We start from the raw sequence: 23,779 nt of genomic DNA, 5'->3' as shown, positions 1-23,779 counted from the left end.
ATTGAGATCAAAATTTAATGAGCACTATAGGCCACTGCTGTCATTAATTATAATCCCTGCCTTTTTCTTTTTTTTACAACTGTTGTCTGTACATGTTCTCCATGCTCTATGGACAATTCTTGCCTTTTATCTACAGCATCTCAGTGACCCTTTTCATGCAAAAATGAAATATCACTTTACTTTATAATTGTCAGTAATTGGTGGGTTTCATAATTGTTCATTCATCTCCTAAAAACATTCCTTCAGAACTACTTCCTTTTTTTCTTTTCTTTTCCAATTTCGAGTTTTTTTCAAATACTCCTAGATGGCAACACACCGATCTCTGGAAAATCAGTCTGAAGACTGCCCCTTCTCTTAAGAATGAGCTTGCTTTATAAAGATCATAGGTTTTTAAACAAAGAGAGAAAATCCTATTATTTCTGCAGACATATCTCCTTTTGAGGCACTTATTTAAACACTAACTGAATTCCCTACTTTTATTATGTTCCAATACAAGTGACTTTACCATTACTGAAGTTTTAAATAATAAGGAACCTCAATAAACCAAAACAGTGTTGAGAGAAAAGAATACATTAAGAAAAAAATCACTATTATTTAAAAAAACCACAATTTTAAATACCTCAGAAATTAGTTATTTCTAAGGGTAATCTTTGCTTTCTTGTTGTTAATAGCTGAAATAAGATATGGACTTGTAGAGGATAGAATTGTGTCCACCTGAAAGATGTGTTCAAGTCCCACCGGTAGTAGCTAGTACTTGAGGATGTAACCTTTTTAGGAAATAGGGTCTTTGTAGATGCAATCAGTTTAAGATGTGGGGGTCCCTAATCCGAAGACCGTTATCCTATAAGAAGAGGGACACACACATAGGCATGGGAGACAAGGGTAAAAGGCCGTATGATGACAAAACAAAGACCGGAGTGAAGCAGCTGCAAGCCAGGAACACCAGGGATTACTGACAACCACCGGAAGCTAGAAGGGGCTGGGGACGATTCTTCCCTTACAGCCTCTGAAGGGTGCATGATCCACTGACACCTGGATTCTGGACTTTCAGCCTCCAGAACCGTGAGAGAACACATTTCTGTTGTTTGAAGCTACCCAGTTTGTGTGAATTTGTTATGACAGCCCTATGAAACTAACACAGGGCTTTTATAATTAGTGAAAATTAAACTATATAATGCCTGTAACAATTTCTCCCTATCTTTCAAAATTAAATTGTGCCTACTCCATATGGAATAATTTAAGTAAAAAGCAGAATATCTCATGCTACTAAACCATACTCGTATTTGCTCAGAAAAACGTGAACCTTTGAAAAATACAACTTAAGACATAGCTTTGTTGTTCTAAAACTGTAGGGGCTTTTCTTTATTTATATATCTTGCTAACAGACCTTACTTTAAATGGAGAACTATAATAGATTACTACAAATAAAGCAATGAAAAGAGCTAGTTTTGAACATCAATACTAAATCCAATCAACTTCCTACCAAATGTGTATATAATCTGAGATGCCAATGAGTAAAAAAAACAGAAACTTCATTTATCCACTCAGTGAAGGCTTCTGAAGTCCTACTGTAGCTGTGACAAAACAATTGCTTACTTTAGACAATTGCTCTACATTACTGGTAGGAAACTGAACCATCTCCTTCCCTTGCCAATGTCCTTATACAAATGTTTAGTTATGGATATTTGCACTTTATGAAATCCAAATTCCTTAGTATTGTTCAACACAACCATTCACACAAATAATACATATACATGGCAACTAAATCCTGTTTATCACTAATAACAGAATTATACATGATGTGGACATATGTATGCATATGCATATACAATTATGCATATTTTCATACACGCTTATATTATTTACAGAAATGTACATTTACATTAGCATGATTATATGATAGTAGGCAGATGCACATATAAAGTTAACTTTATTTATTTTAAGGAACAGATATTTAATAAAAGTGTACATGGAAGGAAAAGCTAACTGCTGAGAGATATTTCTTCTTAAATTTAGGTAAAGACAGAACTGATCTTTCAACAGCCTTTTAAAAATAATCTAGCCTGAAAAATTAATTTTGTAACTGAAATAACTTACCACCAGTATTTGAATTAAGAAAATATATTAAAGGGATTAACTCTTCAGTGATTGCTTTAGAACCATGAAAAGGCATCACAAAGGAAAAACAGAGACAGGCTCCATAGTCCAAAAGAAATAAATTATTGACTTTATCAATTCAATACTTCTTAAAATCACTATATTCCTTTAAAGTTATTAAATTCAATAAAAAAGCGCAAATAGAAGGTAACCTCCCATACAGAACATTTTGGTACACTTACAGGAGATTTATAAATATCTGCCTCCATAAATAAGTAGGCAATAAATCCGAAAGACATTGACATAAACATAAAATAATAAAACTGAAAGGTCAGAAGGCACTGAAGGATACAATACAGTAAATGAGAGAATGAAGGTTTCCCAATAGAGTAAAATTCTCAAAAAAAACTTATTTGAGGCTTAGAAAACTATTTTAAAAATTACACATTTAAATTTTATGCAAAAACAAAAAGTGCTTTCTTACAAGGGCTTTATATTACTTAGGTGTAAAAAAAAAGTTTTAAAAATTCACAACAGAAAAAAGAGAAAATGAATTTTTTTTCCAATTTAAATATTCTATGAAGTGCCTCATTTTCTCCTAGTTTTTCCTTAAACTAAAAACCAAAAGGAAAAAAACAGACGACATCAGTGTGGTATACAGTTCACTGTAGATTCAGTGCTATTTTCTTTATCCTGCTTTTCTTCTTCATGTGGTGAATCTAGTTCGTTTCTGCTATTTTCTTCCTCACTGGAATCACTGTCCAGTCTACCTTCAACCCTGGCAGATTCCTTGTCATGGGAAGAACTTTCACAGGCTTTGTCTGTGGCAACAGCTCCTTTCCGCTGGGGTAAGACAGTAAAAAATGCTTCTTGCCAGTCTCTTGTTTCCAGGTATTCCAGAATAATTTCAAACACTGAAACAAAGACAAACTCTACATTTCTTAGCTGAGTTCAACACAATGTTGTATACTGTACTTTAAAATATATTGCTTTTGTGTTAAGAGTGCTAGCGTGTCCTAATAATTATTTTGTTCTGATCACTTTCTTCTCCTATTGGCTGTCAAAGCCAACTCGTGCCAAAGCTCTCATGTTACCTCTTCTTTAGCTTCTCCTCAATTCAGTTCTTAAGCTCTCAGAGGTTCAGCATTATCGCTTGTCAATTATAATCAACAGAGAATCTTTGTTTCCTTTCTAGTCTTTATCCCTTTCATTTCTTTATCCTTATGTTCTAATATAAAACTAGGCCAAAAAATGTTAGGATTAATCTACATTTCTTCTATCAGTCCTATAAAGAGCCACTTACTCTGGGGAGAATCTTGCCTGCTTTTGATTTTTTTTCACATTAAAGGTAAAGAATATTACTACTGTTGCCAAAGTACTCTCATATTAATACATTGCTGAAGGGTTAATCTTGATTACTTATGGAAAAGTCATTTCCATTATCTAGTAAAGGTCTTAGAAGAAGTTCTGTCCTTGAATCAGCAAGTTCATTTCTATAACTCCCTAGATCCTGCTATCGTGCCCAATGAACAGTTGTATACTAACAAAAATCTCTACTAAAACAGCTTTTAAAAGCAAAACTCCAAATACTTAGGGTCCAAAAATATCTATTACAATGTTACTTATAATAGTAAAAAGAAAAAAAATCAACAACAGGAGAATGGTTACATTATTATATATTCAGATGATAGAATACTACATAGCCATTAATGATTCAATGACATGGAAAAATACAATGATAAATGAGAGGAAAATGCCCCAAATTAATAACATTTTATGCAACAGAATAAGAATCCAATTATGTAATAAATACTATTATATATGCATAGGAAAAGAAATGGAAGGAAACACACCAAAAAGTTGATACCAAGTATCCCTGGGCAGTGAAATTATAGTTTATTTACTTTTCTTTATACTTTTTGCACTTTTAAAATTTTCTAAAATATGCATGTATTAGTTCCATATTGAAACAAAGTAAAAATGATTACATTTTATAATTTTATCTCCACCAAGGTATGTATGTTCTATTTGCCCAAAACGTAAATGTAATGTTATTTTTTACAATGTTCACTCAGGTATATTTTCAATTTTTCCCCTTATAGCTTACCATGATTAATTGCCAAAACTTTTCTACTATTCATCTTCACAAAATTTCCAAGGGGGAGCTGTGCATGATCAATTCCATGATCTGATGCTTGTTTATATGTGAGTCCCTAAAACAAAGACACTATAACTTGGACTAGAACATTACGTAATTTTAACAAAGTCTATGACAGAATACATAATTTTTAGAAAACACTTTAGTTCAGAGAACATTATCTGAAGAAGTGTGTGTGTGTGTGTGTGTGTAACTGCTAACGTGGACATATTCTCTTGACAATTAGTATAGTCAGAATGTTCAGGGTATTTGTTTTAATCAATTTACAAGTGAGGAAACCAAAGACATTATTTTCCCTGCCCTGTCACAAAGCTCCTCAGTGGAAGAACTATAGGAAAACCTGGCTCATGCCTCCTGACTCAAATACCTTTTCACCATTCCACACTGCCTTTCTCTCAGTTTAAAATACTCAAACTGAATTCCGAGAAAAGCACCATTACTTTTCCCATGAATGTAAAAGATACACAGACAAAACTATGTTTCAATCACATAACACTAAGATGCACAATAACAAAGACAAATTAAATAAAAGGCTGAATTTAAAAACTTTAAAAACTTCCTATAAATTTAATTTTTACCTTTCTGTCAATTAAAAAAAAATGTTGAATATGAATTTTCTCTTTTCTCAAAATTAAAATCTTTAAAGCCTGGGTCTAACCAGAACTGAGATAGCCAAAAGACATAGTACAGGAGAAAGAACTCACCTTCTCAACCAGTAATTTGCATATTTTAGGGATAAGTAATTAATAACAGATCGAGGCGGGTGCTTTTAAATACAAAATTGTTTTAGTTCAGAGAAACATACATGAAAGAAAAAAGTTTGGTTCTACATAAATAACAAAATAGAATTTTTCCACTAAGAAAAAATAAAAAGGCTAAAGATCATCTTGATAAAATTCCCTCTGATGCTATAGAGCTGCTCTGTCCAACTGTAGACACATGGGAATATTTAAATTTAAACTGATGACAATTTTTAAAAATTCTGTTCCTCAATTATGCTGCACACATTTCATGTGCTCCATAGACAGAGGGCTACCATACTGAGCAGGATGAGATAAACATTTCCAGCACTGCAGCAAGAAAGTTCTGCGGCATAGTGGTGCTATATAATATAATATAATATATAATACATCATAATGGATTACTTCAGATTATTCTGCTGACAGTATTTCCTCAGATACTTAGTAAACATGCTTTTTCTTTAGCTGGGTTGAACTTAGCATATTGCAAAACAGCTAGCAAAGTACAAAATGATGTTTGTTATTAGAAAGTATATTTCAGTAATTTTTCATTTGAATGAGGATAAAAAGGTGGAAAAAGACAAAAGTAGAGATATAACAGAAAACACATTCCATGAGAATCACATACTTAAAATATAAATTTACCAGTTTTGTTATAAATTTTACCAGTGGCCTAGAAATTGATTAGCAGCATCATTTCCTATCAATACAGCACATCATTTACGCATCTGGGCTATGGAACAATCTGCACACTTTCAAATAACTGCTCTACCTTCTACTGCTATTGATTGTAGACTTAACTTCTCTAGGCCACCAGTTCCTCACGTGTAAAATGTAGATAATAATAGAACTGACCTGACTGGTTTATAGTGAGGATTAAGCAAACTAATACATGTGAAATGCTCTGCTTAGCTAGAAAGGTGATTGAAAGACAGTATGTACTCAATAGAGATCAGCTATCATCAGTATTATTATTAACACCAAGAAGTATTATTACTCCCATTGAGAAAAATGAGGTATCAATTTTAAGTATAAGCAAAAGCAAAAATAAAAACTTAATAGTACCTTGTGATGGTTGTGATCTACTAATCCTCCAATCACATAGGCCTTTGATTCATCTAATTCCTTCAGTACATTTGGTGAATCTGATGTAAGATAAACCAGGTCTTCTTTCTTTATGAATTCACTATAGTGATCTGGTTTGATATGGATATCCTTTGAGACACATGGGGAAAGATGTTATTAATGAATAGGATTTGAGGAAAATTGGCTAACAGTCATTTTGAAAAGAAGTGAATCACGTGAAAGTTTGAAATAATGTCATTACCATGCATTTTTTCAACTCCTTATCACCTCACACCTCAATTAGTTAAGTAGCTGCCTAATGTTATGTCCCTGTCTCTAGCCTCAGATCCCTCCAATTTAGTTCCACACGCTGATGGCAGAATCATTTTCTAAAAACACTACTTTCAATGTTTTATCTTTATCAGTAGGATAAGATTCAAACTCCTTAACTTAGTAACTCTTTCCTGAATATGGGACTAACCTTAACTTTCTAAATTTATCTCCGTTCCAACAAAACAAATGCAATTTGTCACATATTTTCTCACACAGTTTTCCAGCCAAAGAATGCTTTCTCCAGTAACTTCCTCTCCATCTACATGAATTATCAAAATGAAAGGGCTTATAGATTTAATAAATTCCATGCATCTGTTTCTACAAAGATACACATTTGAAATCTGCACCAAAATTGTTAGGTCAGAGGTACAAAACAACAGTTGGCAGTCAGAATTTTGCAAACTACCTTGACAGAATAAAGGAAATTGCATCGCCAGGCTCAGATGACATTTACCCAATAATCTTTAAGGGAAGAAAAAAAAAATTAAGCGGGAGACCTCTCACCTAAAATGTATAACTTACTGATTAATAAATAGCCACTTTTCTGGAAAATGCTACATTTTAAATTAGATCCCTTTGCTTAATTTCAGGCCCCAAGAGGGAACTGAAATTAGAGACCATTGAACTTATGTCTCTCTGGAAAGCTGGTGGCATAAATAATAAATTTAACAAGCCACAAAATAACTGAAAGTACGCCTATTCTAACATATTATTTCTTAGGGAAAAAATGCATGATCATAAAACTTGGTTAATGTATTTTAAAACTTAAAAAAAGCCTTTAAAAATAGGCTATTAATAAAATAAATGCAGTCATTATGGGATTAGTGTGAGAGGAATAGTTGTCATGGGGAAAACTGGCTTTGAGAAAGAAAAGAAAGTACAGGAATGACCCAGTTATTTCTCTGAATACTAGGTTAGGATTCTTCAGGGATTGTTACTAAACTAACAATCTATTAGTCATCTTGGCAAATGACTGAAAATGGTTTAGTCCTACCAAAAAAAAAAAGTGAGCCACATATGTAATTTTAAATCTTCAAGTAGCCACATTAAAAAGGTGAAAAGAAATAAGTGAAATTAATTTTAATAATACATTGTATTACCAACAATATACCCAAAACATTGTCATTTCAAAACATAACAAATATTTTTAAAAATTTCAAGGAGATATGTTACATTCTCTTTTTTTCTGTACCAATGTATAATTTCACATTTATAGCACATCTCAATTCAGACCACTCACAGTTCAAGAGTTTAATAGCCACATAGAAACAGAATGCAAGCACATTTCCAAATTCTAGAGTGACTTCACTTTAAGAAATAATGTATAGCTAGTTTGCTGGGTAGAGACTGTATAAAGACCTTTAAAATCTGTCCTTTTTAAAAAACTGGTGGTAAAAAATAGCACGTGAGATTTAAAAAGCTCAATGACAAACTAACAGATATCTCAGTTTGTTTAGCTTCTCAGGGTTTGGAGACTGCCTATTCTTGTATCGAATAGCATTATGTAGAGTTTAGGTTAAAAATGTAGACTTTTAAGCATAAATATACTTGGAATTTGAGAGAGTTAATCTATTTTTATTACCTTCCAGTTGACCCATCCTTTGTCATTTTCATCCATGTTCTTTTTCAACTGGCCTCCATGGCTTGTCAGGTAAAACTGATAAAAGATAGAGAGCAAAAGACTATATTAAAGTACAATATTTTATTTCCCTCATACACTCATCTGATCACTAATGAAACACAAAAAATATTTTCATTCTAGGAAAAATAAGTATGTGGTATGCTTTAAACATACAAGAATGAATTTGTCATAGAAATGACATATTTTCTGTATCTCATAACCCACTAACTCCCTTATTCCATCTACATTTTCATCCCATTTTTCAGGCGCTATATTCTGCTTCTCAACTGATTACTTTCCTACAAATTACCTGCTTTCCTGTCAAGTTTCATTCCCTTTCTTTTGCCATCACCATTACTTTTTACTAGTCAAAAGTCTTCATAAGGTTCCTTTGATTCTAAACCCTGACACCTATTTCACGTCTAATCAGGGTGAGAAGAATACAAAATGTAAAAATATAATATTACGATCACTTGATAAAAATACCTAACCAAAAACATTAAGAGTTCTTGGTTCTCAACACTAGTCAGCTAGTGTTAATTTTAGGTCTCCCAGAATTCAATCAAATTCAGTAAGAAAAAGACCCTACTTTCAACAGCAGACAACTAGTCTCATAAAGCATTCCCTCACTCGAGCTAAGGAAATACCCTTAAAAATTATCAGTGACTCCAAATCCTTTAAGTAGAAAGAAACCTACCAACCACAGCATCATAGCACACGATCAGGCAGAGGCAGTGCCCCCAGCCCCCAGAAGGGAAGGAATGAGAGCTGAGAAACTGGCATAAAAGTGTGTGTCTGTCCTCTAATGAAGATGTGTGACTACATAGCAATGAGCAAACGTGTACAAGACTGATGATGCCTGAGCTGTGACTGAGAATGACATATGTGAAAAAAATGTTTAAAATAGTTTATTTTTGTAGAAAATAAAACGTTTCAAATAGGCATTCTGTTCTCTAAGGAAGACTATCTGTAAGATTCTTGTAAAGGCAGTTGGGATTATCTATGCCTTTTCCCAATGAAGACATTAAAAGGAAACTGGAATCTGTTTTAAATTCCTGACACATACCTGCACAGGATGCAGTGCTCGTCGGTTTTCTGCATAACATCGTTGAATCTGCTTATGGAGTTTCTTAATGTCCTATAAAAGAGTGCAATTTTTAAAGCAGCATTTTCAAAATCACCTATGGCTGTTCCACAATCTTAGTGGCCCGGAATAAGCAGAAGGGATAACTAGACAAGTACATATTTTTCTTTTGAAATACAAGTCATTTCTAATAATTTCCATTCAATTTCCTTACACACTAACAAAATAATTACTGTAAATAAAATCAATACTCTGTAAATGACCCATTATTTCATATTTTGTATACATTTAAAATGCTAGTTCATGAAAACATTTGCTCTTCTTAAAAGTCAGCAAAAGAAAAAAAAGTGCCATGTTATTACTATTATCATAACTTACCAATGGTTTGGAAAGTAATTAAAGCATGTTCTCTTCATTAGCATTGTTCAAACACCCAGGTTTCTCAAATTATTAAATAAGAAATAATTATATTAAGCCAATCATATTTCTTATTTTCTTATTTTTGATTAGGATAAATAACAAAAACACAGACTTTCATGAGTTTTATACTGAGTTTTATAATCTAATTACGGTGTCTGTCTCCCTATGTCAATACATATACATGTGCATATGCAGATACATAAAAGCATTTTATTAGCTCGCTTAATTTAGCGGGCACAGATTTTGAAAAACCTGATTTAAGATGCATTTTAATACATAAATTTATATCAAAGTGATATTACATATTAAAGTAAGAATTATTCAGCTTAGTTTACCTACAGGATTTTTCTGACAATGATTCACGATACCTTTAATACCATCAAGCTGTCAAAACTACAGTCAATGATAAGGCGAAGTGTGCTGTGAACAACATCTCTTCGAATACGTTTTTTGTCATTTCCATCTGAGTTTGATTCCAATTGACATTGTCGCTCTAATTGCTTTCTCTTGCGTTTTTCCTTCCGCTTTTGTCTAAAATTAGTAATTGAAATAACTGTTGTTATTTGTATATTGAGATATTTACAAGACTCTTTTGAATAGACAATTACTTTTTTAAATCAGCTGGCTGAGTGAACCACAAGAAATTGCCACTTCTGTGGACCAAAACTGGTCAAATGCCAGCAACTTTATATAGTCTACCTAAACGCTTTGGATAGGAAGGAAATGAGTTTGCAAAAACATTATAATGTTTTTTACACAAATCCTAAATATACTGATAAATTAATTTTATCAGTATCAGACTAAACTAAGAAAACTTTGTAAATACAGTCTGATGAAATTTACTTTTATCATTCTTCCCCTACAGGATTTTCAAGCAACATTTATATGGGATAGGAAAAAAGCAAAGTAAAATCGTTAGTGAAAAAAAAAAAAAATCTCATATACTTTTTCTCTAATTTGCATCAGCTATAGTTTATTTTCTCCCAGCAAATTCTGGCATTATGCAGTAACAGCTTCAGCCTAACTTCTCAACAAAACCTGCATTAGTTCTTTTAGCAAAGTCAATGTTAGGCCCAAATTTGATCTTCCTGTGGTGGTTATTTTTGTTCCATATCTAGGACATAGATGCTAATTATATCCCTTTCCTAAGTCAGTTATTTCAGAAATTGTGCTGCTACTCATAATAGGTTCTGGGTGAGAAAAAGTGGACGGTGTAAAATTATCAACACTGCTAAAAAAAAAATTCAAAGCATACAGTTTTAACAGCCAACTGATAGTGTTGGCTAACAATACACAGCCCCTATTTTAATTAACACAATTACTTTTAAGGTATCAAAGGACTAGGAAACGTCCAACATTCCATATTTCTGAACAGGGGTAGAATATACGCATTTTGAAACATACTTGCGGAGTTCTCGTTGTTCTTCCCATTGTTTTTGTTTTATTAGCTTCTTCATTTGTCGTTTAGATATTGGTTCAAACTCGTTACCTAATCTTGGTTTCTGGCTCTCCTCCTGATCTTCACTTAAGTCTTGTTTTCTTTCAACATTACAAGTCTCAATAAATGCTGGCAACGTCTCAGATGACATTATGTGATGCCTCTGAAAAATTCATGAACAGATGATTCATAAACACACATAAAAGTAAGCAAAATGACCAGTAGGTGTGATAAAGAGTAAACTGTGTCAATATGCACAAGGATGCAAATTTAGAAAATTAAATGTCATTTACTGGCAAAGATCATGTGATGAAATGCGTGCTTTCATATACTTTTGGTTGTCATGGCACAATTTTTCCAGAAGGCTACACAGATCTATGTTTCAAGAGCTTTAAAATGTTGATACCCTTTGACCGAATAATTTATTTCTTTAGAATAAATTCCTGTAAATGAATCAGAAATATACATAAAATTAATGCAAAAGGGTATACAGTAGTCTCATCCTTATCTGCAGGGATACATTCCACGATTCCCACTGGATGCCTGAAAAGGCGGATACGACCCAACCCTATATATTTTGTTTCTTCCTATACATACACACCTATGATAAAGTTTAATTTGTAAGTTAGATACAGTGGAGTAATAACAATAATAAAATAGAAAAATTATAATATACTGTAATACAAGTTACGTGAATTTAGTCTCTCTCTCTCTCTAATAACCAAGACGGCTCCTGAGTGACTAATGGGCAGGTAGCATACACAGCGTGGATCTGCTGGACAAAGGGACGATTCACCTCCTGGGTTTGATGGAGTGGGATGGCACTAGATTTCATCGCGCTATTCAGAATGGTACGCAATTTAAACTTTATGAATTGTTTAATTCTGGAATTTTCCATTTAATATTTTCGCACTGTGGTTGACTGTAGGGTAACGGAAACCATGGAAATCAAAACTGGATTGGGGGTACTACTGCATGCACTACAGTGTTATATGTAACAATGAAAAATTAGTAAGTACTTGAATGTTAGCAAAAGGGACTAAGTAAATCACAGTTCATCTATAACATGGCTGAGAATACTCAGAAGCCAGTAAAAATCAAGCTTCCACAAATTATTTACTGATAAAAGAAAATTGTTGTTAAATCAGAAAATAAAAAAACACAACACAATATATACTATGTCCAATTCTGTTTTACAAAGTATACACACAAACATGTCTAATTCTTACCCATGATCTTCTGCATTTTCTAAATTTTATAATGTAAACATTTTGTCTTATAAAAATATTATTTTTAAAAAGCGATGAAAAGCACCTGTTTTCAGTTGTCTCTAATGCTACAGTATGATGGAAATGTTCCTTTCATTATCTAGGTGGACACTCACAATTGGTTTTTGACAAAAGATATGCTGTAGATTTATATATTTTGAGCAGTGCACAAAACAAATTTGGTTGCCCTCCCCCAATAAATTTCATTGTAAATATACAATTGTAAATATCCCATTCTAGTCATAATTAAAAACCAAAATGCATAAGTTGATTATATAATCAGTGTGGAACGCTTAGGACAATCTCAAATATCTTTTTTTGGCTTTAACTACTCTCATCTATATACTGTGTTTCCCCGAAAATAAGACCTAACCGGAAAATAAGCCCTAGCATGATTTTTCAGGATGACATCCCCTGAACATAAGCCCTAATGTGTCTTTTGGAGCAAAAATTAATGTAAGAAGACCCAGACTTATTTTCGGGGAAACACAGTATCTATTGCCTATAACTGAATTTGCCTCCAGATCAGTGAAAAGGGCTAGAAATACTGAGATTTCTTTTCTCGTAGATAATTAACCCAAAGCTTAAAACTGTATTTATCCCTACCAAAGACTAAGCATGAAGCTTGCAAACATTCTATTGTTCTTAAAGAAAATTCTACGATTCCTTCTTCTTAAACAGCTAACAAGTCTGTGCAGAGAAGGTATCATCATATCTAAAAGAAAAATCTCCACAATTCAGCTAGTAGAAGGACAAAACCTTTGCTGAACATAATTTAAGCAGTAATTTTATTATATGGTTCTTGATGTCTTTAAAAGTACAATGTTGTAACAAGACATATGGGATAACTAAACAAACTTAGAAAGTACCAAATTTTGACTGAAAAGACAAGAAATTTTAAGGTATGTGCTTTGTGGGCTACAGCAAAAGCCCTGGCATTTCACTAGGTCACAAAATTACTAAGAAGGAGAAAGAATCATCTGGTAAACCAAGTAAGAGTTCACAAGTTTTCCCTACACCACTAAGGAAATTGTATCCTCAGTTTGGGGAAACACCTCCTAGATACGACAACTCAAATTCGATTCTCCACTGGAAACTCCATATGGGCAGGGATGATGCCTGCTTTTGCCCAACTGCTATATTGCCAGTAATAACACAGTGCCTGACACTTAACAGATTCTTATTACATATTGGTGGGATAAATAAATGAGTGAATATGATATTACAAACGATTTTTAAAAGTAATGAAAATGTAATGGCTGGGTGTGAATGTCAAGAGGGATAGTGGATGGGGGAGGGGGGTTGACACTGTGTGAGGGATATAAATGATAAATGTCTAATTATTACATTATTTTGTGTACCTGAAACTAATAAAAAAGTAATGAAAATAGTAATTAATAGCAAACATTTAATTCTCAGTGTGCTTAAAAAAATTACCTCATTTACTCCTTAAAACAACCCTACGAGGTAGAAAGAATCATGTCTACCTTACAAAGGAAGAAGGCACAGTGAGGTTAAATAACTTGCCCCTAATTACAAAGCTATTAAACAATTCCTAAGAAACCAGTCATCTAGAACAAATTTAGCGAGTAGGTCCTCTAAATACTTGTTGAATGAATAGACGAATGACATGATGGAGGTAATATTTCATCCCAGATCTAACTCTACTATCTCCCAGAATCCCAAATCTTATTTAGAAAATGAGGGTTTCTAAAGAATATAAAAGCTATGCTGCTTCAACCCTGCTGTTGGAGGGCACTGACATTTGTGTCACTGAAAGAAAGGAGGAAAAAATAGCTCGTTTTATTCCTGTGCCACTAAATCAAAAACTGGGACAGACTTCCTAGAGATGGTTGCCAACAGCTCATGGTTTGAGGCACCCTGCCTTCCACTCTTGAAATACTAGACAATAGGTGATAAAATATAAAAAGGGGAAACAAAAAAGGTAAGCCTCTCTCAAAACCCAAAACAAGTACTAGAATAGATACTATTCCTGCTGGGTCTTCTGTGCAAAGGCAGCTGGGAGTTTCTCTAGCTTTAAAGTAGGGAGAAAAATAATAATACAAGACAGAAGATGGGAGGCAATTTAAGATGAACCTTAATCTAGTATTGGGGGTGGGGCTCCTCCTTCCATGAAAAAAGCCTGAAAACAGGTAAAATTAGACAAAAGTTTATCCGAAGCTGAGTACTGGAGAGGAATCTGAAGGAAGCAAGACACAGCCTCTCAGCTACAACCTGGGCCAAGCCATTGAGGTGGCATGAACTTATAACACTAAATGATTAGAATTCTGAATCACCTATGTAAACTCTACTATGGACTGAAGGGCCATGAGTGGGAAGCACCACAAAATCAGTAATAGAGAGGTGGTTTGGAGAGGGGAAGTAGTAATTCCAGCCAAGATGAGTCTACAAAGCAAAATTACAAAAAGAAATGATAAAAAAAAAATCAACAATCAGATTAACTCATTCTACATAAATTGAAAATAATAGGGTGACGTGAAAATGACTTTAAAATAAATTTGGCTGGAACCTTTCAGAGATCATAGAGTAAGAACCACAAAAACAAAACAGGAAATGGGGACAGAAAAGCAGGCATAATAAAAGCAAAACAAGAATTCATGATAAAGAACCTATTTGGAAATGAGGACACGAAAATTTCAATACACGAGACAAACTTCAGATTACCTGGCGTTTAAGAGGTATTGGATGGATTAGAAAACATCCTGATAATCTGACTCCGAATTCAGAGAAATAGAATGAAAATGATGTCAGAGCAGTTAAAAGACTTGAATTACAAAATGAGAGAAATACAGGCAAAAGGTAATTGAAGATAAATGTATAACCTTGAGTGCATTCATTAATTTTTGTTTTAAAGTTGGAAAATAAAGTAAGAATTTAAGGAATGGGAGACAGGAAACTCAATAAACCTGAAAAGATTAGAAAAAATTTTTACAATGAATGTGATCCCCAGGATCATCTTTATTTAACTTCGTTTCCATTGGTAGTGCATTAAATAAAAACCAGCAATGCATGCATCTATAACAATCTAGGGTGGTGAAAACAAGCTAAACCTGCTCATTAAGCTAAACATGCAAACTTAAAAGAACAATTGAAATTCACAGGAGACAAACTGCTCTCATCATGAAACAATAATATTTTAAGGGAGACTATTTCCATCCATCATTGGCATCATTTTCTGCTAGTTCTCTATTATGTTTAAAAACTGCAAGTATTGATTGGCTCTATACGAAAATTTAAAAATGTTATGTAGAGCAATGTTACAGCTCATGTACACCAGGGGGAGCTTTCGCCTTTTCTATCTAAGAATTCTGAGTTACATGTAATTTGGCCTATCTCTGCATACTAGTGTTTCATTTACTTATTTTTTAAAATTTTTATTGGGGAATATTGGGGGAACAGTGTGTTTTTCCAGGACCCATCAGTTCCGAGTCAAGTCAGTGTCTTCAATTTAGTTGTGGAGGGTGCAGCTCACTGGCCCATGTGGGAATTGAACCAGTCACCCTGTTGTTTAGAGCTCGCACTCTAACCAACTGAGCCATCTGGCCGCCCCCATACTAATGTTTTTAAACAGACTACCAAACATATAGCAAGGTCATAACCTAGTCAACATTATTATTATTTTTAAAGCTTTTCCCAATTACAAAAATGCACTGTAGTAAGTGAATTTTTTAAAGCTTTGATTAAGCTAGATACATGGAGGCATGGAATACCACAAAAAAGATGTTAGCTTGAGATCCTATAAATTATTGCTTACAGCACACTTTACATACAAGGATAGATACCAACTTCCACTGCCTATAGTAAATAGGCAGTTCACTATGTACTAGCTTGTTCGGATTGCCCGTTAACAAACATACAGTGTTTTACTAGGTACACTTGCTTTATTTTTGGGCCACAGTTTATAAACTCCATGGCAGAGTTTTGCATTCCTCCCTCACATGCAGTGATGCTCTCACAGTACATTTTCATTCATTCAACTGTGTTTAACAAATATTTAAGAATATTTTGTAGCAACTGCAGAAGTATTTGTGTGAAATTGTTTACTTTAACATAGAATTTTAAAAATGGTTCGTCTAGTCACAGAAATAGGTAGTGTCATGTGGTCCTTATAAAACTAGATAAAGATGACTAAGGCCACTTGGCGTTGTACAAATACACTAAAAAATATTTCAATATTCCTTGTATTTCCATTTCCTAGCAGCTTTCAGCAGAGAGAGCACACATCAAAATCTGTAAATGGCCAAAGTAAAACAAACAAAAAAACCCCACACTTTTATGGATTTTATTGATATGGCTAAAAGTCTTAAGTTATGACACAGACTCCCTTTCAGAAAGATCCAAACGAATGCTTAAATTACTACAGACTGGAATTACATGACCTGAGAGGAGGTTTTAAGGAAATACCCGGAGATTCTAAAGGTCATGCATCCAAGAAGTGGTGGGTCCAAACCCAGATGTTGTCCTTCTGGAGTTGGCATTTTTTCACCATTATTCTATCTATCCTGGGCAAACATCAAAATAACCAGCTATTTTATTTGGTATCTGAGGATCTTGGATCCCTATAAACATCGCAAGGGTCAGACTTGAGAACCAAAGCTTTCCCAATTTCTCGTTAGGTTGATTTGAACCCAGATCTGCCAGACGCCCAAGTCCACGCCTCTCCAGGGCAAAATTTCTCTTGCTTTGGATGAAGTTCCAGGTTCCTAGGTCACCTTATAATGGGTCCTTACTTGTTCCCAGACAACTATGGTTTAAGTGAGAGTCAACCTCAATTCTGCTTGGCTAATATTTTTCACCTCTTTAAAAAATAACCTATCATAGGATCTTGAGATTTATTGCGCTAAGTGAAGTTAAGTAAGACAGAAAAAGTCGAGAACCATATGACTTCACTGATACGTGGAATGCAAAACTGAAAAGAACAAAGGAACAAGACAAACAAATAAATAAAAACTCACAGACACAGACTATAAATAGTTCAGTGGTTACCGGAGGGTAAGGGGGGAGGGGGACGGTAGAAGACGGTAAAGGGGGTCAAATATATGGTGATGGAAGGAGAACTGACTCTGGTGAAAAAGAAAAGGAAACACCCGTTTAAAATCCTTTTTAAAACAAGCCAGCCAAATCCGCAGTAGCGAGAGCACTTGGCTCAGCTGCCAGGCCCTTTGGGCAGAGGGTTGAGATGGGATAGGAAGACGAGGAGGATTTTAAAAACAAACAAAAAGTAAGAAAATCATCTGTTGCTATCCTTGTATGTCTACATGAATGCCCGAATTTTAACGCTTAAAATATTTCAGTGAAATAAAGTAACACCTCGGTCCTCTTAAAATCGTCCTCAGCTCGCCGCCAAGGAGCCTACAGCACCTGCAGCACCTTCCCCCTGGGCTCCCCGCAGGTCAGAGCGCGCGGCTACGTCAGCCCCTCGTAGGAGAAATGAGACAAGGCAGGTGGAAAGAGGGAAAGCGACTTGCCCACGGTCTCTAGCTACCAAGTGGCAGAACTGGTTTTCGGCCCTTCAGAGTCGGATTCTCCTCTCCCTTCGTTGTTTGGAAACTCACTCTTCACATACTAGGAACCGCATCCCGATCCCCAAGCAGACATCAACCGTAACCTCCCCACCGCGGGTGGGCACAGCCTCGCCCCACTCTGCCAATTAGGCCATGCCCGGGAGGATGCACTACAGAGGCGGGATTCAGCTACAGCCAGCCAATCAAGGAGCTTCTTGGAGGGCCGCGGGGGCGCACGTGTCTGATGTCACAACTGCCACTACCACAGCCCCACTCCCCTCTTCCCCGGAAGCGCTTGGTGCGAGTGGAGGGAGGCACTGGCACGCACCCTTTTTGCGCCCGAAGGATACCAAAGGGTAGGCGAGCACCAGGCTCAGTTGCAGGAGACTTACCGAGCTGAGGAGTTATCGAGGAACCTGACACCACGCGCAGAGAGCCTTTCTGGAGTGCTCTAGATACCGCTCCCCAGTCCTCCTTGGGAAACTTCAACTCCCAGAGGCAGGGACGGCAGCTGCACGTAGGCGGCTACGGCGTTACGCCTTACGTCATAGACCTGCGCCCAAACCAGACCCTCAGTGGGAGGGAGGGGAGGGAGTGTATGTGGGCGGGGTCAGGAGTTAAGGCTTTCGTAGAGGGAGCTGGTTACAGTGATGTTTCTTTTTCCACTTACAGGCACGTGTGTATCTGCGGACATTCAGGTTATGCGGGTATTCATTCATATCTTTCTGTGAGGGTCTTGGGGTTGGGTAAGACGTTCCTACTCCTAAAAATTAAAAATGCAAAGGGCTCGTAATTCTTCTGTGTTGAACATGAAAGCAGGAGTGCCCAAACTAATTTTTACGGAAGAAGGTTGTGAATATCACATGGTTTTACACAATTCAAATGGACAATCAAATTTAAAAAGTGAGTCAAATTCCCCATAAGATGAGTTTTAATCTAGAATATTTAAGCCTTTTTTTCTTGCTTACAGCCGGAAATCTTACTCTCCATTCATTCCTTGAATTATTTTTCCTAATGCTGTTTTGCAAAACATCAGGTGACATTTCATTGTTTATAACACTTGACCTTATGTAATCTTTTTGCTATATATAAACCAAGTCAACTGAGGGAGAACTGAAGCATAATCCCATAGATTGTAGTTTTCTGTTTAGTTTTTTTATTCAGTCCTACTTCTCATAGGTGATTATTGCAGAATTTAAAAATAAAAATAAAGTTTGAATCGATGAATAGACTGCTATCTCAGTATGGAAACAATTTTGAAGTAAATTATTCTTGATATTTGAAAACATTTGAACATGTTTAAAGGTTTCAATGAATAAAAATTAAATTAAGAATTTGAGTTTTCTAAAAGAATTGAAATTTATCTAAATTTGGTCACAAAAATTAAGTCACTGTTGCTTGAAACTCTCCAATATTTCTTGAAAAACTATGTCAGCTGTTACCCTGTTGTGGGTCACTCTGTTTCTCACCTCAGATCTGAAAGATCTCTTAATTGAGTATTGGATCTATTTCCGATTTGTTAGTAGGGCATCTTTTTTCAGCTGCCTCCATATCAGGGCAAAGAGTAGCTAAGAGATGACTAGTAATTGGATACGTAGCTCCTCATATGTAGGTCCTTAAACTCAGGTTGGGATAGTGATGTGACAAATCTTTTAACAGCTGTGCAGTTGCCCCTCAGGGATCTGTTTTATGAATAATTTTATATTTTTTCAGAGTTAATACCTGGCACCCTTAGTTATATTTTTTAAATTAATGTACTTAAAAAAACCCTTATGTTTTAATAGTGGGGTCAATAAGTTTTCTTTTTACAAAGCCACTTTATAGTCATGGTGCAAGATTTAAAGTGAAGTACCAGCAAAAAATAACAAAATGGAGGGGGGGGTTTACTAAAGATGAAGCATATAAAAGGTACAGTAAGGTAAAATCATGATATGAAATAATCTTATTTTCATTGATTTGTAAAATTCATGTGTTTATTTGACATGTTTATTGAGTTCCATATTTTTTGTCTTAGTACTTTGATACAAAGATGACTAAATCATAATTGCTGTCCTTAAGGAATCCCTAGTCTAGTGGGAGAACCAGCAGAAAATAAATACCATATAACATAAAATATACTTAAGACACTTGTATTTGGAAAGGAGCAACTAAATGCTCCTGTAGACAGGAGACATAGTTTCAGAAGTTGAATAAATTTGCTCCATCTTGGAAAGTAAATAGGAGTTTTCCAGATATGAAGAAGGGAAAGGTATTTAAAATATTGGGAACAGTAAAAGCAAAGACATGGCATAGTTTGGCACATGACTGAAAAGCTATGAGTCAGATGAGAAAGAAGGAAGAGAGAATAACCCTAAAGGTTTTTCTAATTTGGACAGTTGTAGGAATGTGATTGTGTTAAACTGGGTTATTTAAAGAATAGCGGAAGAAAAATAGGTTTTGAAAAACAATAATTTGGTTGTTAATATGTGGGTTCTGGGGAGTCTGTGGGACATCTAAGTAGAAACAGATTTAGAAATCATCACATATTTGGTAGTTTAAGCCAACATAAAAGGTTGAAATAAAAATGTTAGTCCATGGTTACAAACCTATAATAGTTATGAGGACTAGACGGTAACAAAAGAGAAAAAGCTATTTGGGAGTAAAGTGTCACAAACATGGGAGCACATTCTCTATTTAATTAGGGTACAAGTTCCAACTAGGAATGTGGACCTAATGACATCAGATCTCAATTTTTGAAAAGCAGCTAGAAATCTGAACTTTCATGTGAAACCTGGTATTTAAGTGCTGTCAGTGATTTTTTTTTTTTTTAAATACTGAGTAGGCTAAACAAAACGTGTCCTCTCCAAATGTTTGGCCTGGGAACATTGGGCAGTCAGCACTAATTTAATTACTTAAGCCTTCAAAAATACAGAAAAAGTTTAAAATGTTTTTGTTTTTTTTTAAATCCCTCATTCACTCCCCTCCCGGATGATATATGAATATTGAAGACTCTAGAAAGATGACTATGGAGGCAGTGTAGTCTGAATCTCCTCATACAAACAGGTAGAGCACTAGGAGGATACTCGTGTCAAAACAACAATAATGACAACAAACCCAGCTCATGGCTACAACATAACTAAGTGAAAAAGAATCCTTATAAAGCTCAAACTATGAGTGGGTGGGAACAAACCACCAATTTAGTATTAACATCTGTGTAGGAGGAAGTAGTGGGAAGACAACATAGCATCTGAAGGCTATGAGAATGGGAGGACCCCAAAACTCCCAACAGATATTCATGAAAAAAGAGGAGTCCAGTATGAGATGAGCAGCAAAACTGGCAGATTTCAAGGTGAGTACAAAGGAATGAGCAGGAAGATCTGAAAGTGTGAGAGGGGTGTGGGGGCCTATCAACTCTCAAGACTTAAATCTAAGCGCCCTTCTTGGACAAAGCCCAACACTAAGAAAAAACTCCTGGGAGTAGAATTCAAATTGAACTGGACAGGGACAATAGGGGCAAAGGTAAAAAGATGGTCCAGATAAATGTGGAAGTGAAGAAGGGGACAGCTCAGCAATGACAAAGATGCATATTTATCACTTTATGAAACCAAAAGGAAACTAGAACCATGAGGCTTGAAAAGCTATTCTACCCACTTCCCTCTCTTAAAAGTACAGAATAACATTTAGCCAAAAAATATACCACAAAAAGGATCATAATTGAGTCCTATTAAAAGTTATTATAATAAAAATGAATATGAAGCAGGAAGAAAAGCAAATGAAAAGTATAACAATATTTCAAAACGAGAAAATTGTAAAATGAAAAAGATAGAACAACATGAAACAGAAAAACTCAGAAATAAGGTGATTGGAGAAAAGATTTGAAGAGGAGTGACTGAACTCAGAAAAGAATATGCAATGTAAAAAGTACATTCAACATGTACTTTTCATAAAATGTATATTCAACATCATACTGGAAGTCATAGCTAGTACAATAAGACAAGGAAAGAAAAGGAAGTAAAACTGTCCTTAGATGACATAATTGTCTATGTAAAAATATCCCCAAAAATCAACTACAAAAAATTTCTCATGGAACTAGTAAGTGATTATAGCAAAGTCACACGATACAAGGTTAACATACAAAAGTCAATTGATTTTCTATCTACCATCAATGAACAACTGGAGCTCTAAACTTAAAACAATAAAGAAATACTTAGGTATAAATCTACCAAAACATACAGGGTCTATATGAGGGAAACTACAAAACTCTGATGAAAGAAAAAAGATCTAAGTAAGTGTAGAGATACTGTGTGTTCATGGTTGGAAGACTCGTAGAAATAGCACACTTTGTGCCCAGATCTTGGTTCTAATACCATTCTCCAATAAAAGGAACAAGAGCTCTTTGGAGAAATGACTGATTCTAGGTTTGGGGTGGAAATGTGCAAGATAAACCTGGAGCCTCTTGTAGTGCCTAAAATTAAGGAAATGCTTTAGAGTGCATGCACACACAGAGATGGGATATGTCAAAGGAGCACAGGAGCCAACTGCAAGAGCCCCCAGTGGCCAGAGCTGGAAAAACTGTAGAAACAAAGTAGTACTGGATTATAACCCAAAATATAAAGTAAATATTCATGAGTCCATTCTGATATAAATGATACATAAATGGAGAAGAGAAAAATCTCTCATGCAGAGGAATTCTAAATATATAGATACTCCACCCTCAAGGAGGAGGAATATAACTCCCTACTCCATGGCTACACAAATTACTTCCAAAGAGTACAGTATGGAAAGAAAGTAAAAAAAAGAGTAACTTTACAGTGGAGAAACCTGACATTTCTGCTTAGCCAGATGATCAAGGTCAACATCAACAGTGATAAATCATGTTGATAGTACGTACCTTTGATATAATGTGATGAAAATGACACCTTTGTGGTCTTCCTCCCCGAAACCTATAAACCCAGTCAATCACTGTCACAGCCAAGAAGCGGTTAAGGATAGGATAACTAAATATAATATATCATAGATGGATCTTGGAACAGAAAAAAAAATTAGATAAGAACTAAGAAAATCTAAAGTATGGATTTTAGTTGCTAATAATGTATTGATACTGGTTTCTTATTAAATCTACCACACTAATGTAAGATATTAATAATAGGGATAACAGTGCAAGCTGTATGGGAAATCTCTGGACTGTCTTTGTAAATAAAATAATTCTGATCAAAATTTAAATTTTGTTTTCTTTACAAAATAAGAGAGAAAGAGCCATCTCTTTCATCTACTGAAAGAAAGCCATGAATCCTCTCCTTTAAATGCTAGAAATTCAGTTACATGTAGCCAAAGGTAATGTAAAGTTAGATTCCCTTTAGAGTGACTGTTGTTGACCCATAAGGATTTTTTTTGGTTGTTGGAAAAATCACTATCCTTTTTGGAGAGTCTTAGATTCCAAATGTTTCAAACCTAAATCTCAAGTTTACTCTTGTCAAGGAAAGGCATTTAGTATGTATTTATTTTATCAGACAGAATTCTTAAACAATACCTTTAAAATAGTATATGTATTCTATATCTTTGCCATGGTGTGAAACATTTCAACACATCATAAGAATATTCTTAACCTAACATGTATTTTTCATAGTTCTTAAAAAATGCTAATTTCCTCCTTGAATTGAAAACTATTAGATTTTATTATGACCACTTAGGGATAACTTGAAGTGCCCCTCTAAGAAATTTTTTTTTCCCATTGATTCTAAGGATAAAGTGTTGTGATGTTATAAAGACTTTTTATTTCCTCTATAGCTATCATACATCCTGACTTACTATATCTATATCTAGTAGGGTAATGCATTTTCTTCCAGCCTTTATAGTGGTGAAATTCATTTATCTTCTAATCAAGAAAAATGAGTTAACTTCTAACAACCTCTGATAATTAACAGAAACACCACTGTACATTGGAATTAGTCATCAATCTTTATTTCATAGCCTCTTATTTATCACTGCAAAATACTAGTATAGCAAGTATTCCAGTGTCATGTACTACCAGTGGAATTACATTGCAATAGC

At 34.8% G+C, this 23,779-nt stretch overlaps 2 protein-coding genes across 10 annotated transcripts in view; one reads left to right on the top strand and one right to left on the bottom strand.

The window, feature by feature from the left end:
- Positions 1-1,755: 1,755 nt before the first annotated feature.
- TRMT10A (tRNA methyltransferase 10A) lies at positions 1,756-18,294 on the bottom strand. Of its 9 annotated transcripts, none has more exons than XM_074323190.1 (9): positions 17,801-17,933; positions 11,250-11,399; positions 10,923-11,119; positions 9,887-10,049; positions 9,081-9,152; positions 7,976-8,050; positions 6,061-6,210; positions 4,205-4,310; positions 1,756-3,011 (listed from the first exon to the last, which is right to left on the bottom strand). In XM_074323190.1, the coding sequence occupies exons 3-9, from the start codon at positions 11,105-11,107 to the stop codon at positions 2,743-2,745; spliced, it is 1,020 nt and encodes a 339-aa protein (XP_074179291.1). In that variant the 5' UTR covers positions 11,108-11,119; positions 11,250-11,399; positions 17,801-17,933; the 3' UTR covers positions 1,756-2,742. The 9 variants fall into 9 exon arrangements, with proteins under 9 accessions (XP_074179291.1, XP_019613218.2, XP_074179285.1 ...); XM_019757659.2 differs by having other exon boundaries at positions 17,556-17,931; XM_074323184.1 differs by having other exon boundaries at positions 17,714-17,927.
- MTTP (microsomal triglyceride transfer protein) overlaps positions 18,019-23,779 on the top strand; it is a 53,355-nt gene continuing 47,594 nt past the window's right edge. The window contains exons 1-2 of the mRNA XM_019757656.2: positions 18,019-18,105; positions 18,422-18,456. The gene's annotated coding sequence lies outside the window, so the exon portion shown is untranslated. The remainder of the gene's footprint in view (positions 18,106-18,421; positions 18,457-23,779) is intronic.

The sequence above is a fragment of the Rhinolophus sinicus genome, linkage group LG02 (assembly GCF_036562045.2).
Source record: "Rhinolophus sinicus isolate RSC01 linkage group LG02, ASM3656204v1, whole genome shotgun sequence".
Taxonomy (NCBI): Eukaryota; Metazoa; Chordata; class Mammalia; order Chiroptera; family Rhinolophidae; genus Rhinolophus; species Rhinolophus sinicus.
This window is presented reverse-complemented; position numbering and strand designations above follow the sequence as displayed.

What these genes read in the sequence shown, in the direction of transcription:
- TRMT10A (XM_019757662.2), bottom strand. Translation starts at nt 11,107, where the DNA reads ATGTCATCTGAGACGTTGCCAGCATTTATTGAGACTTGTAATGTTGAA. An exon ending in GAACAACGAGAACTCCGCAA is followed by an intron (nt 10,050 to 10,922) that starts GTATGTTTCAAA and finishes TACTAATTTTAG; the next exon opens with ACAAAAGCGGAAGGAAAAAC. An exon ending in AGTTTTGGCAATTAATCATG is followed by an intron (nt 3,012 to 4,204) that starts GTAAGCTATAAG and finishes TCTTTGTTTCAG; the next exon opens with TGTTTGAAATTATTCTGGAA.